This window comes from Danio aesculapii, chromosome 24 (assembly GCF_903798145.1).
Source record: "Danio aesculapii chromosome 24, fDanAes4.1, whole genome shotgun sequence".
NCBI classification, from domain to species: domain Eukaryota; kingdom Metazoa; phylum Chordata; class Actinopteri; order Cypriniformes; family Danionidae; genus Danio; species Danio aesculapii.
Genome location: NC_079458.1, coordinates 40,103,764 through 40,117,856, shown reverse-complemented (window position 1 = coordinate 40,117,856; position 14,093 = coordinate 40,103,764). Strand labels below are relative to the sequence as shown.

The following is a 14,093-nucleotide window of genomic DNA, read 5'->3' as shown; positions in this document are numbered from 1 at the left end:
TTAATGACATTATAACATTGATGCTGTAAGAGGAACCATATTAAACTGAAAATAGTCACAATAACCATTCACCGCAAGTTTATCGGTAGGGGAAAAACACTAGCTGTGCATTTAGGGCATTGCGGCCAATATCAATAGTCCTTGCGAAACAGTACACAAACATGTTGCATGCTAATGTCAGCCACATATATGTACATATATTGTCAATTGCTCATTCACTTACATTGACTTTTAGACGTTAAAAACAGTATTGCTGCTTCATGTTGGAAACTGATCTTTCCTTATTATATTGTTTTACTTTATTTATAGCCATGACCACTCCTGTTTGTAGAGCAAGTTGTTCGATCATTTTCTTTTGTTTATTGTTACTATTCATTTCTCCCATAAGTGACTGAATTGGAAGTTCTAAAACAAATCGTAGAAACGAGCGCACTTCCGATTGTAGACTAAGGTCATTAGGCATGGGACGATAACCGGTTTTAAGGTTTACCGCAGTTTGGAAAAGTCACGGTTTTAAATCTGCTCAAATGTTCTGGTATACCGCTCCTATATGCAAGTTTTTCAGTGGGCAACGGATGGTTGAGATTTGCTATTGGTGGATCACAAGTTGATCCCACCCTTTTGCTAGTAGACACCAATCAGAAACGAGATGAAGAGGGAGGAGAGATCATCAAAGGGATGGATAGTTCACCCAAAAATTTAAATTACTTTATTATTTATTCTCCCTCATGTGGTTTTAAAACCTTTTGAGTTTCTTTCTTCTGTTGAACATCTAATATGTTTTGAACAAGTAAAGGGTGAGTAAAGGATGGTAGAATTAAAATTTTGGGGGAATTACCCCTTTAAAATGTGCATGAGCCAGAAGTTGCGGAGACTTTAATTTCAGTATGTTGACGTACTTCCAACTAAAACTGAATATTGAGTAGGGGCAGGGCTTGATTTTTGCACATCATTCTATCATTATTATTATTATCATCATCATCATCATCATTCTGTTATTATATTGTGGCTGAAATCTAAAAACTGACGTTAACAGAGAAGGACCGTCAGTCCAAAGGAACCAAATCAAAGAATCATATGCTCAGACTTCGATTGAAAATTATCAAAATATCTATTTTTTAACTTAATTATTTAATTAATTAAATTTAATTAGACGTCAGACTGCCGTTGTACCCCAACGTCACGGGGACGTTGCATTTTGTTTGGAAATGAAAACGGGGTTGAAGTCAGAACCCAATGTCAAGCCAACATTAATGTCCAACGTCTAACCTGAAATCAACGTCTAACGATGTTACAGCTTGACATTGTGTGGACGTTCCCACTATGACGTCTATCAGATGTTGGATTTTGGCTGTCAGTAAATGTCAGTATTTGACGTCAATATGACGTTGGTTTAAGATGTTGGCTCGAAGTTGGATTTTGGTCACTTTCCAACACAACCTAAAATCAACCAAAATATCAACGTCATTCGATGTCGTTTTTAGACGTCAAAATAAGGTTGTCCTTAGATGCTGGCTAGATATTGAATTTGTCACCTGACATCACAACCTAAATCTAACCTAATATTAACGTCTTATAGCATTGTGTGCCGGCTGGAAAACAATGCAAGCCTGCCTAAATAAGCAAGAATTGCCATTTAGATTTTCACACTGACTTTAACATATAGATCAAACACTTGAAAAAAATATAATAAAACTACATGGAGGATAAAATGCTTGGAATAAACTGGTACTTGTAGTGTCAAAACTACGAGGTCTGTCTGAATCTCAGAGAGGGAAAACAGTAGTGTGGCTAACTCGCTATTGTTCGAACACTTCCTTCATCTCTTTCCCCTCCGCCTCAGAGAAGCAGCAAGTTTCACTTCCTGTCTTTCCTCTCATCTCCTCTTCTGAGCTCCATTTTTTTTCTCTCTCTCTCCTTCTCTGCCCTGCCTCTCCTTCTCACTCCTGTCCTCTCCTGCATTGTGGCATTCTTTCACATCGGTGATAGCCGTTGGGTTAGACTTTGAACTCTTAGCAAATACCAACTTTATTTGCTGGCTGGAGCAGCTCGGGGGAGACGAAGGTGATAAGACCGGCTGCAGTAACAGAGTTTTAGAGGTGTTTGAGAGGCATCAACAAAAGCCAGAAAAGATGCATTTAGCCTGATGGCTCATTAGCCTGATGACTGGTAAACAGGAGGGATGATTGGGTCTGTGCTATGATGAAAGACCCTCCTCAATCAGGAGCATGATAAACAACCACTTCAAATAGATCGCACAAACAGAAAATAAATAGGAATTCAAATTAATTTGACAAAATCTGTGTATTCTGAGTTTTTGGTCAGTGTAAAGCTTGCCATTACAGCATTATGGCGTTTAAAGAGACGGTTCACCCCTAAAATTCTAAACTTATATGACTTTATTACTCCAGTTGAACACAAAGCAAGATATTCTGAAAGTTGGGGAAATAAAACATTGACATCAATACCAGGAACAAAAAGAAGAATACAATGAGAGTCAATGGTTGTTTTTTCCCCAACATTTTTCAGTATATCTTATTTTGTCTTTAAGAAACTGAGATGGGTTTGGAACAAGTAAAGGATGAGAACTTTCATTTTTGGGTGGACTGGCCCTTTAAGGCAGGGGTGCCAAATTGTTTACCTATAAAAGGGCCAAAAACCAAATATCACTGAGAGCAATGGGATGATAATAAATATACCAAACTACTCTGTTACATAAAAGTTGTCATGCAGGCAATTTCCTAATTCATTTCCAAATATTTATAGATAAATGGAAAACATTACTTTGAATCGTATTAATTGATAACTTTTTATTATAACTTGTTGCGTTAAAAACATACGATCACATTTATCAGACAGTGGAGTTCAATGCTGAATACACCAGTCAAGCAGAACCTCTTCTCTGCATTGTCCTTTATGCATCGGGTGACAGTATGTACATTTTAAACTAAATCTGACTAATTTATAGCATTGAAATTAAAAATGTTAGCTTTTTTGTAGCTTAACAATAAAACAAACATATAAGGGGTTACGTTAAAAATGAAATGACAATCTTTAAACCATCCCAATTGTTCTCCCTCTCTTCTCAAATGGGATGGCGGGCCAAATTAAAGGTTACCATGCGCCAACTTTAAACCCGCGGGCCCTAGTTTGGGCATCTCTGCTTTAAGGTATTGTTATGGTTGCCAAGCTATTTTAAAAAGGTCACCATGTGGTTGCTAGGGTGTTCTGAAACTAAATTTGCTTTTCCATTTTTAAAAAGTTGTGGATAATAATAATAACATTGTTAAATTGATCCTCATTAATAAGAAATTATGCAAATGATTAAAACTCCATAGAAATGCATACAAGGCCAATAGTTGGTACTTTGCTATGTTTGCGCACATACAGACCTTTAGTCCAGGATGGTCACTTTGATTGTCGGGTACATATACATGATATGCATGTATATGTACCTGACAATCAAAGTGATCATCCTGGACTAAAGGACTGGACATGCAATATGCATGCCACGTCCTGATTTTGCCAAGTATGATGCGATCCTGAATTAACATCTATATTGATCCTGGATCGTCATTTTTGTTGGAAAATGTAATCCATACCTACTCTCGACCTTTCCCAAAATCAGAGGGGAATAATAGTTGGATAACAATCATGTAGAAGAGCAAAAACCTAACCGTAAGCCTAAACTGAACATCAACTGTAAACGTATGCCTTTATTCTCATTGGCTGATTAGAATGTTGTTCCAGGATCAACATAGATGTTAGTCCAGGAACATGTCCTACTTGGTGAAATCAGGTTGGCTTCAACTGTACATGCATATAGACTGGACATGCAATATGCATGGCATGATTTATCTATGTTGATCCTGGAACATCATTTTTGGTGGAAAATGTAATCCATACCTATTCCCTAGCCCTAAACCCAACCATAACTGTACATTATTCCCAAAATCAGAGGGAAATAATAGTTGGATAACAATCATGTAGAAGAGCAAAAACCTAACTGTATGTCTAAACTTAACATCAACTGTAAACGTATGCCTTTATTGTGATTGGCTGATTGGAATATTGTTCCAGGATCAACATAGATGTTAGTCCAGGAACATGTCCTACATGGTGAAATCAGGTTGGCGATATGCATGCACATGATAGTTCATTTTTGTAGTTTACACAACAGTTTTTGCACTTCAACCTCATTTTTGGGCCTTAAAAACACTGTTCTCATTAAAGTGAATGGTCAAAACACGTTAAAAAATTGACACTTTTGTTGAAATAATGTCGCATTAACACTCCCTTTGAGTGTTGCTATGTAATTGCTATGGAGTTTTGTCATTAAGTTGTTTAAGTTGATGAATTATAAGTTCACTACTTATGGTCAGGCTTTTAAAATAGTTTTTAATGTCTTGAATTGTTGTACTACATCTACTGCGACTGCTTGAGAACAGCAGACTCACTGTTTCTGAACCAAACATGTTTTCATGTTTTCACAGCCAAAGATAAGTGCTGCCTGTGTGGGCCATGACAACAATCTCCTGCAATCACAGAGAGGATCGGTTGAATTTTTGAGGTTAAGACTTCAATCTCATATATGACACATCTAGCCTGTTAACAATAATGAACCACGGTTGAGGAGGAGGCAGAGCAGCATTCATGAGATGTCTGCATTCTTCTGACTGCAACAGCAAACTATAGACGGTGAGGGACTTCAACCAGGACGTCCACAAATATAGCTGGGGCTAAAGTGTCAGCAGCACCCAACACTATTCTTGTTGGGACGTCCAGACAGAAGCATAACCGCGTCCCTCTTAAATCAACCACTGTTTTTAATAACACTTATTTAATCTCTTCTGATAACACATACCGTCTAAAACAACCAGGGATCTCGTATATAAATGTGGCATACACACAAAATTAAGGTGAAAATGTGCATACGTCACTTTCCACGCAAAAAAAATACTGTATGTAGACATCTTTGATCTAAATATCGACTTAACTGAACCACTTTAAATCATCATATGAGAATGAATCATAAATGAAATACTATTTATTCTGGTGTGCGTTCACTTTTAAGAAGGTTTCTACGCAAATATTATAAATCTAACCCCAGAACTCTTCAACTCCAACTAATTGCTTTTATTCAAGACTGAGTTAGCCCATTTAATCCTGTCATGTTAACTGTATATACTAGTCGTCCTAATATTTATGGATAAACACCCAGTTTGGGGTTAAGACTCCAAATGCGCCTCAAGGCTCATTTATCTCCATCTCTCATTCCACCCATGCTGATCCCCCGCAGTGTCCCTGCCTCCGCTATACACCCAACGGAGGGATGGAATATAATCTTATCTAAAAAAGGCAGGTTAAATATAGCCTGGAAGCCAAAGGGCCAACCCATCATGCCCTAAGGCCAAAAGCAGGTCCTTCTCCATCAGAAAAAAACCCACCAACCACTTATTGCACATTTGCAAGGTCTCACATGGGTACTAAGATGTGTTTACTACAACTCACAAGGGGATGAGTTAAGAACAGGTGTAAATGTCATCTAAAAGGTTTTAAACTTGACCCCTTTCAAACACTTCCCAAAGATAAAACCATATTTTATCAGATTGCTTTCACAGATTTAATGTGGTTAGATAGATAGATAGATAGATAGATAGATAGATAGATAGATAGATAGATAGATAGATAGATAGATAGATAGATAGATAGATAGATAGATAGATAGATAGATAGATAGAAGGATAAATAGATAAATAATAGATAGATAAATGGGTAGAGAGATAAATAGGGCATTAAAACAGCAGAACGACAGAGCGATAAAACAATAGAACAATAAAACGATAGATAGTAAGATAGATAAGGTGCAACAAAAGATAGAATAATAAAACGGTAAAACTATAGTTAGAACAATCAAACGGTTGAACGATGAAAATGATAGATGGGACGATAGATAGAATGATAAAACGGTAGAGCATTAGATAGATTTATAAAACAGTGAAACAATAGATAGAGCGATAAAACAGAAGAACGATAAAACCGTAGAAAGATAGGTAGAACAATAGATAGAACGATAAAATGGTAGAACAAAAAACAATAAAATGATAGATAAAACAATAGATAGGTAGAACAATAGCTAGAACGAAAAAAGGGTAGAACGATAGAACAATAAAACGATAAAATGATAGATGGTAAGATAGATAGGTTGAATGATTGAACAACAGTAGAACGATAAATAAAGCGATAAAACGATAGATAGGTAGAATGATAAAAATGATAGAGCAATAAAATGATAGGTAGAACAATAGAGCAATAAAACGGTAGAACGATAAAACAGTAGAAAGATAGATAAGACGATAGATAGGAAGAAGGATAAGAGCGATAAAACGGTAGAACAATCGATAGAGCGATTTATCGTTCTACTAGAACTAGAATGGTAGAACAAAAAAAAAAAAAAATCAATAAAACAATAGATAGGTAGAACGATAAAACGGTAGATAAAACAATAGATAGAGCAATAAAAGGGTAGAAGGATAAAATGATAGATAGGTAGAATGATAGCTAGAACGATAAAATGATAGAACGATAAAGCGAGCGATAAAATCGTAGAACGTTAGAACTATAAAACGATAGATAGGTTGAACGATAAATAGAATAAAACGGTAGAACAATAGAATGATAAAACAAAGCGATAAAACAATAGGTAGGTAGAACGATAAAATGGTAGACAGGACGAAAGATAGGTAGAACGATAAAAATGATAGATAGAGCAATAAAACAAAAGATAGGATGCTAGGTAAAACAATAGATAAATAAACAATAGATTCAATCTTTCACTTTCACACTTGTACTTAGTTATTTTTGTGAGGACCTCAGATACTGTTGGTTGGGCACCTTCTTTACAGACCAAGTTTGCGGACGCCATTATAACGACTCGGATCACTCTGCCTATTCATGCCAGAGTCCCGCGGAAAGTGATTGACCAGTGGTAATTTGTGAGTAACTTCTCTTTATTTATTTATGATTTGTTTATGGGTAAAACAAAGACCATGCGGGTCAGGTTGTTGAAACGGTAGGCTACAAATAATGAATTCGTTATGAATTAATTAACTATTCATAAATAACTAATTCACCTCCGGCTATGATGTCGATGCCATCGTCCATCACGATGTTTCACATTAAACATCGTACGATGCCAAATTGGTAAACATCGCCCAACCCTAGATAGAATAATAAAACCGCAGAACAATAAAACAATAGATAGGTAGAATGACAGAACGTAAGAGCGATAAAATGGTAGAACGATCAATAGATAGATAATTAATATTAAAAACAGATAATACACAGTTAGCACACAAATACGTCATTATTTTGTCAAAATGTAACATGGGTTCAATCTTTTTAATAGCACTCATGCATTGCACTGAGCAATCCCATAATGCAGTGATGCAGAGTGTGATGAAATAAAGGGCAGAGTCTCAATTAAATCTGCATTATAATAGCAGGTGGAAATGGAAACGCAAGTCTTGACTGACCACTTGTGATTAGATCACTGAAAACTTGTTTAATAGCAGGTGGGCCTTCGTCTCCAGCCATTTCCAAGATGCACAGCAAAACATCTTGAATGGATTAAGTATGGATAAACCACTGCTTAATCTTGGTGGGCTTACTTCATGCAAATTAAATCTGAGATCAATTATTTACAAAGCATTCAACAATAACTATCAGAGGTTGAAAAAATGTGAAACGATAAGTAAATCTAAGGAGGTCATTGATGCAAAGCAGCGCCGTAAAGTGTTTATTATCTGGCAACCGCGACCGAGGCCTGCTGTGTTGGTATCTTGGGAATTACTGTAATAAATTTAGATAATGTCAATACCCAGGACACTCACAGAGAGCCGAGGGAGGGTGACATGCTTTTAATTAGGCCTAAAACATCCCAAGAGGGACCGGACATCAGAATTTCAAGTGTTCAAACGACGCATACTGAATCAAACAATTAAGAGCATTTACAAACAGCAAATGCAAAACAGGATGCACAAATTCACACTCCGACATCATGGGAATCGATTCACTAGGAACTAAAATAAAGATCTGAACACTTCCCTGTCAGTTCAGCATCAATTTCTGTCTATTTAGGAGATCTTATTCAGGAGATCTTCCATGTTAAAAAGCCAGACACTTAAAACTACTTTTAGCAAACAATTTGACAAGGTTAAGTTCTGCTCCATACTTGAGAAACTCTGGAATATGTACCTCTAAAAATCAAAAGAATAACAACGAGTGCAAACTTTCCTATTAGCCTTAGCCAAAGAGGAAACAAACAAAACTTACATGGAAACATCCTCCTCCTTTAGCCACAACATCATCAAGCTGATCCCTTAACATTGACTGCAAGGTCCTACTCATAACATGGCCGTTCTCTGCTAAACATTAAAGGGATAGTTCACCCAAATCTGACAATTCTGTTATAATTCACTCACCTTTTACTTGTTCCAAACCTGATTGACTTTCTTTCTTCTGTTGAACACAAAATCAGTATATTGAAGTATATTAAAAACCTGTAACCATTGACTTCCATAATATTTGTTTTTCCTACACTGCAAGTCAATGGTCACAGGTTTTTAGCTTTCTTCAAAATAGAAACTCAAAGTAAAAAATAAAGAAAAAAACACCTGATAGAGAGTAAATAGTGAATACATTTTCAGTTTTGGGTCAACTATCCCCTTAAAACCACTTAATGGAGAGTAAATAGTGAATACATTTTCATTTTTGGGTGAACTATCCCTTTAAAACCAACTGATGGAGAGTAAATAGTGAATACATTTTCATTTTTGGGTGAACTATCCCCTTAAAAACACTTGATGAAGAGTAAATAGTGAATACATTTTCATTTTTGGGTCAACTATCCCTTTAAAACCACCTGATAGAGAGTAAATAGTGAATACAGTTTCATTTTTGGGTGAACTATCACTTTAAAGGTCCCGTGAAGCGCTTTGAAATGTGCATTTTTATTAAACTACCGTTTAGTTTGACGTAATCTGAATTGAAACACAGAGAGGGTGGGACATATTGTAGCCCCTCCCCCCCTTTAAAAAAAACCGCCAATCATGTTTTGTTTCATCACCGCTCTGCCAGTGAGAGAGGTAGAGCTCAAGCGCATGAAATGAAAAGCAAATGAGAAGCGTCTTGAAGGGGGCGGGGCATGTCAGACACTAGAGAGCATTTGATTGGTCAGGAGACTTGATGAGAAACTGAAATATGAGGCGCCGTGAATAAAACCGTTGATCCATTTAGGCAGAAGTGACAAACTACGAGACTTGCATGTTTATATCAGTTTTATATCTTCCAAACAGAAAATTGTCATTGTTTTAGAGCACACTAGCTTATAGATATCTCAAAAACTAATAATACTGATACTAACCTCAAAAAATAATAATAATAATAATAATAAAAATATTTGTAAAAAATTAAAATAATAATAAATTTTATATATATATATATTTAATGGGAGCTTTAACATCACTGATTTGAGGGAAAAGCGCATACTATTTAATATAGTTGTTTTAAAGTTTCATCTTAAAATGCAGGTGGGACTTTTATTTTAGGACATCACATAAGAGCTTATATTTAGAGATGGAGAGAAGGCCTGATGTCGGTGTAATGACAGTGCATTGCTACAGCTGTAGACTCTGCTCGTCTACAGTGTTGAATTTCGTAATGGAATGTGAACTGCTCATCCAGATCCGTCCTCTCCTCCCTGCCTTTAAAAGAGGCCAAAGAAACAAGAGGATACATCTTTATTCGTCGTGAGCACAAAACTACTTGGGGTCATCCAGTGTGACTGGTAAAGCAGTGCTGGGACTTTATTATCTGTACCAATCCACTCCAAAAACAGAGTTAGAAGTGTGAAACGGAGCATGGAACAGGTTTTTTTTTGATAGTCAGAGCAGCTGGAGTGCAAAATGGAAAACCTGGAGTGGAGTTTATATGATAGAATTTGAATATACAGTAGTCAACGTATGAAGTGAATCGGTATCTTTCATTTAAGCGGTCCTAAAACTTTTAAAATGACACACATTCTTGTCTTAGGACAATTTTGAACAAAAAGTATTGATCCAAATATTGACTACTGTACAACATCAATCATACAATTGGTTTTAGTTGTTTTTATGTTACTTGACTCAAAGATGCATTGGAATAAACGACTATGTTTACATTGACAAGTAATCGAATTACTTGCCTTAATCTGAATAAGACAATAATATGATTAAGGTGTTTACATGAGTTAATTTTCGAATAGTGTCAAACAGCCGCATGTGTATAGACTAGGGATGCCCAAACTCTGTCCTGGAGGACCGGTGTCCTGCATAGTTTAGCTCCAACTTCCTTCAACACACTTGCCTGGAAGTTTTTGTATACCTAGAAAGAGCTCGATTAGCTGGTTTAGGTGTGTAAATTGGTGTCGGAACTAAAATATGCAGGACACTGGCCCTCCTGGACTGAGTTTGGGCACCCCTGGTATAGACTATCCTGTTGTTAAATGCGGTGAAAACCCTATACGGCGGTAATAGTTTAGGCACTTACATGTCTGTACTGCACTTCAATAATATGACTGAAATAAGAATAGCCACATGTCTTAATTTGATTTCTGTTTAGTTCGATTATTAACTTAATCGGATTAATTAAAAATCGCTGTTTACATGCTTGACTCTTAATCAGAGTATTGTCTTAATCGCATTAATATCGGACCATTGGTGTCCATGTAAACATACTCAATGTTGTTCAACATATGCCACCTATAGGTAGATTTAAAGTAAAAGCATGTACTTTCAAATGTTTTTCCTTTTCATTTGTGTTTTGTGTACAAGTTGACAGCATAACAGCGCTTATATACGCTGTAAAAATGGCTGAAAATGCTGTATTTTGCATGCCAGGCCATTAGTTGCTCAAACATATCCGATCATTGTTTTGTTTTTTTGGGTTGTCAAGTGCTCTTGCCACCTATAGACTGCACATGACATCACACTTTTAATAGTTTATGCAGAAAACATGAGTCATTTTTTAACATTTAAACCCAAAGCTTGTATTTTCAGGTGCTGTCATAGATAAAACCTTTTTAAAACCCTGCTTAAACATCCTAAATCCAACTTTAACATTAATTCCAGTTCCAATTGACACTGAAATTCCAGTTCAGTGATAAATACTACTATTTACAGTCTTGCTCTTCATTCGTTGAATTCCATATATTGATTACAGATATGATGCCATCAATTATAAATAAGAGTTAGGCTATCTAATGTATAATGAATAATCTAACAGTTTTTTTCCTCGCCGTTGTCGCCACTGGCTTGCATAGTTCGGGACTTGTAGAGCTGCGCATCGATGGATTACTCTTCAGTGCTTGGACTCTCAGCAGTGAATATTAAACCACACTGAACTGAACTTAAACTCTGAAAACATATGACACTGTTTCAATTCACTATAATCTTCTGTGTGAAGCTGCTTTTACAATCTACATTGTAAAAGCGCTCTAGAAATTAAGATGAATTTAATATATTATAGATCATCATCATAACTCCACACATATCATCATAACAAGCGCATTATCTACTCAGAACTAATGTCCAACTCTTTTTGAATAACACACACTGCTAGAAAACAAATAAATGTACTAATCTATCAAAGAATATATGTAATTTTATAGTATTTGAGCCACATCACACACATAACATGGTGGAAGAGTCATGTCTGTGTTTACCAGACCCTAAGGCCCTGTTATTGTTTATAAAGTCTAATAATAATACTTAACGACAACCCAACAACAGCTAACAACGTGAAAAGCACGGTGGAGGATGCCGAAAATGTGGCTTGTGGATTTGCCACGTTTACCTTCGGCTGTCCTGAAGTTTCTGCCTCACCGAGGAGGGGCGGAAAAGAGACGGAACACAAAATGCCTAGCAACCATTATCTCCCCGGCGCGAGCCCTGCTGCCGTTTCCCGAGAGACCAGAGCGGACTCATCCATTCCTTCAGTTCACAAGCACAAACTTGCAATAAAACTAGCAGAAACAGTCATAAACTACATATAAAGCTGCTAAAGCGTTTGCTTTGATGATGCGAGACTCAACTAGGCTCGTTAAAACTACGCGTTCGACGCAAAGCCGAACCGACAGTTCGTTAACTTACTCAAATTACCTCAACAACTACCTGAACGCCTTCGTAGGCCATCCTTAAAGAGATAAACAAACTTTATGACGCAACAGGTTGTTGTCGAAGTAGGACAAACAAACAACAACACACAACGAAAAGTATGTGAGACGACAGAAAACACTATTTCGATGGTTGCTCGAAGCGTGGCAGAAACAGCGATCAAAGTGCACGCGAGATGTGATGCTCCGCGCGACAGCAGCGCGTTAGCTTAACGCTAGCTAACAGACGCACACTTTCAACCCCATCACCACACGCAACAAGTATTACACAGCTCTAAAAAGTTACTAAAGACGAACACAAAGTTGCGTGCACCGAAATAGCCCGATGTCTGAAGGAAACAGCGCTGTTTAAGGCAGGTTTGGGCTGTGCGCGTGAGCATCAGGTCTCGCGCAACGAGGAAGCTGAAGTTTGGGAAAAAAAGTGTCCTTTTACTCCGCATTAACTTTCCCACTGACTCCAACACAACAAACACATCAAATAAACACTTAATTACACAACATCAGGCCCGAAAGAGAGTTTAAAGCGGAGTAGAGTAACTTACGTTTGACTTTGTTGGGGTTGGGTTGCTTTCGCCGAGACATGATGATGATGATGGTGATGATGAGAGAGAAAGGAAAAAAAAGAAAAGAAAGAAGCTGCAAAAGTTGTTCCGGAGAGGAATCAAAATGGCGTTTGCAAAAGATGTGCAAAGTTCGTCAACTTTGCGTTTGAGTTGCCCACTCTCCCAGATTCCCCCACGCCGAGATGCTTTAGGGAGGAGAGAGGAAAACGCTTATTTCGTTTTCCTCCCACTGCGTCTCTCTCTCTCTCTCTCTCTTCTAAAGCTGATAAGTAAGGCGCAGGGTCACGTGTTGCTCTTCTAGTCTCCAAGGGGACGCGCGTTACTGAAGCTGCAGCCGCGCGCAAGCATCCCGAACACAACTCACAAACACCCTGAAAACTGTTAGTAAAGTGCATCTTTTCTGCACTGACTTTATGTCACGTGGCCACCGAGAGTGCTCTTTCCAAAAGTAAAGGCTGAACATGCATGCAGGCCCAATTGATGTCAAAATGAAGTTAGACATGTGCATATAAATAAATAAATAAATAAAAGTTGTTTCACTAAATTATTAATTAAATATTAATATCACATATTGAATGCAAAATTTCATGCACGCCCAATGAATGTAAAATAAAGTTAGACGTGTAAATAAATAAATAAACAAATATATAATAAATAAATATTAAACTTAATAAACGTTGACTTTAAAAGACTCACAATATTATTAATCAAATATTAACATCACATATTAAAATAAGGTTAGATGGGTATAAATAAATAAATGATGATTAATCTTAATTAATGTTGTCACACTAAATTATTAAACATTAATATCACATATTGAATGCAAAATTTTCATGCACACCTAATAAATGTAAAATGAAGTTAGACATGACTAAATAAATAATTAAATAAATAAATAAATAAATAATCTTAGGAAGGCTCGCTAAATTACTAATCAAATATTAACATTCATTCATTGATTCATTCCTTTTCTTTTTGGCTTAGTCCCTTTATTAAACCGCCAACTTGTTGAGCAGTTTTTCACGCAGCGGATGCAACCCATAACTGGGAAACATCCATACACACTCGTTCACACACATACAGTACAACATGGACAATTTAGCTTACCCATTTCACCTATAGCATATGTGTTTGGTCTGTGGGGGGAAACCGGAGTACCCAGAGGAAACCCACGCAAACATGGGGAGAACATGCAAACTCCACACAGAAATGCCAACTGACCCAGCTGAGGCTTGAACCAGCGACCTTGTTGCTGCGAGGCGAACGTGCCTCTGCGCCACCGTGTCGCCTTCAAACATTAATATCACATATTAAAA

General features: G+C 36.9%; 1 protein-coding gene across 2 annotated transcripts in view; it reads right to left on the bottom strand.

Moving 5' to 3' along the window:
• Window positions 1-13,002, bottom strand: part of rreb1a (ras responsive element binding protein 1a) — a 112,336-nt gene extending 99,334 nt beyond the window's left edge. For both annotated transcript variants that reach the window (XM_056450213.1, XM_056450212.1), the window contains exon 1: window positions 12,754-13,002. Coding sequence is in view for 1 of the 2 variants with exons in the window: in XM_056450212.1 (XP_056306187.1) it covers window positions 12,754-12,793 (40 nt within the window). In the remaining variant the exon portion in view is untranslated. The remainder of the gene's footprint in view (window positions 1-12,753) is intronic.
• Window positions 13,003-14,093: the final 1,091 nt, after the last annotated feature.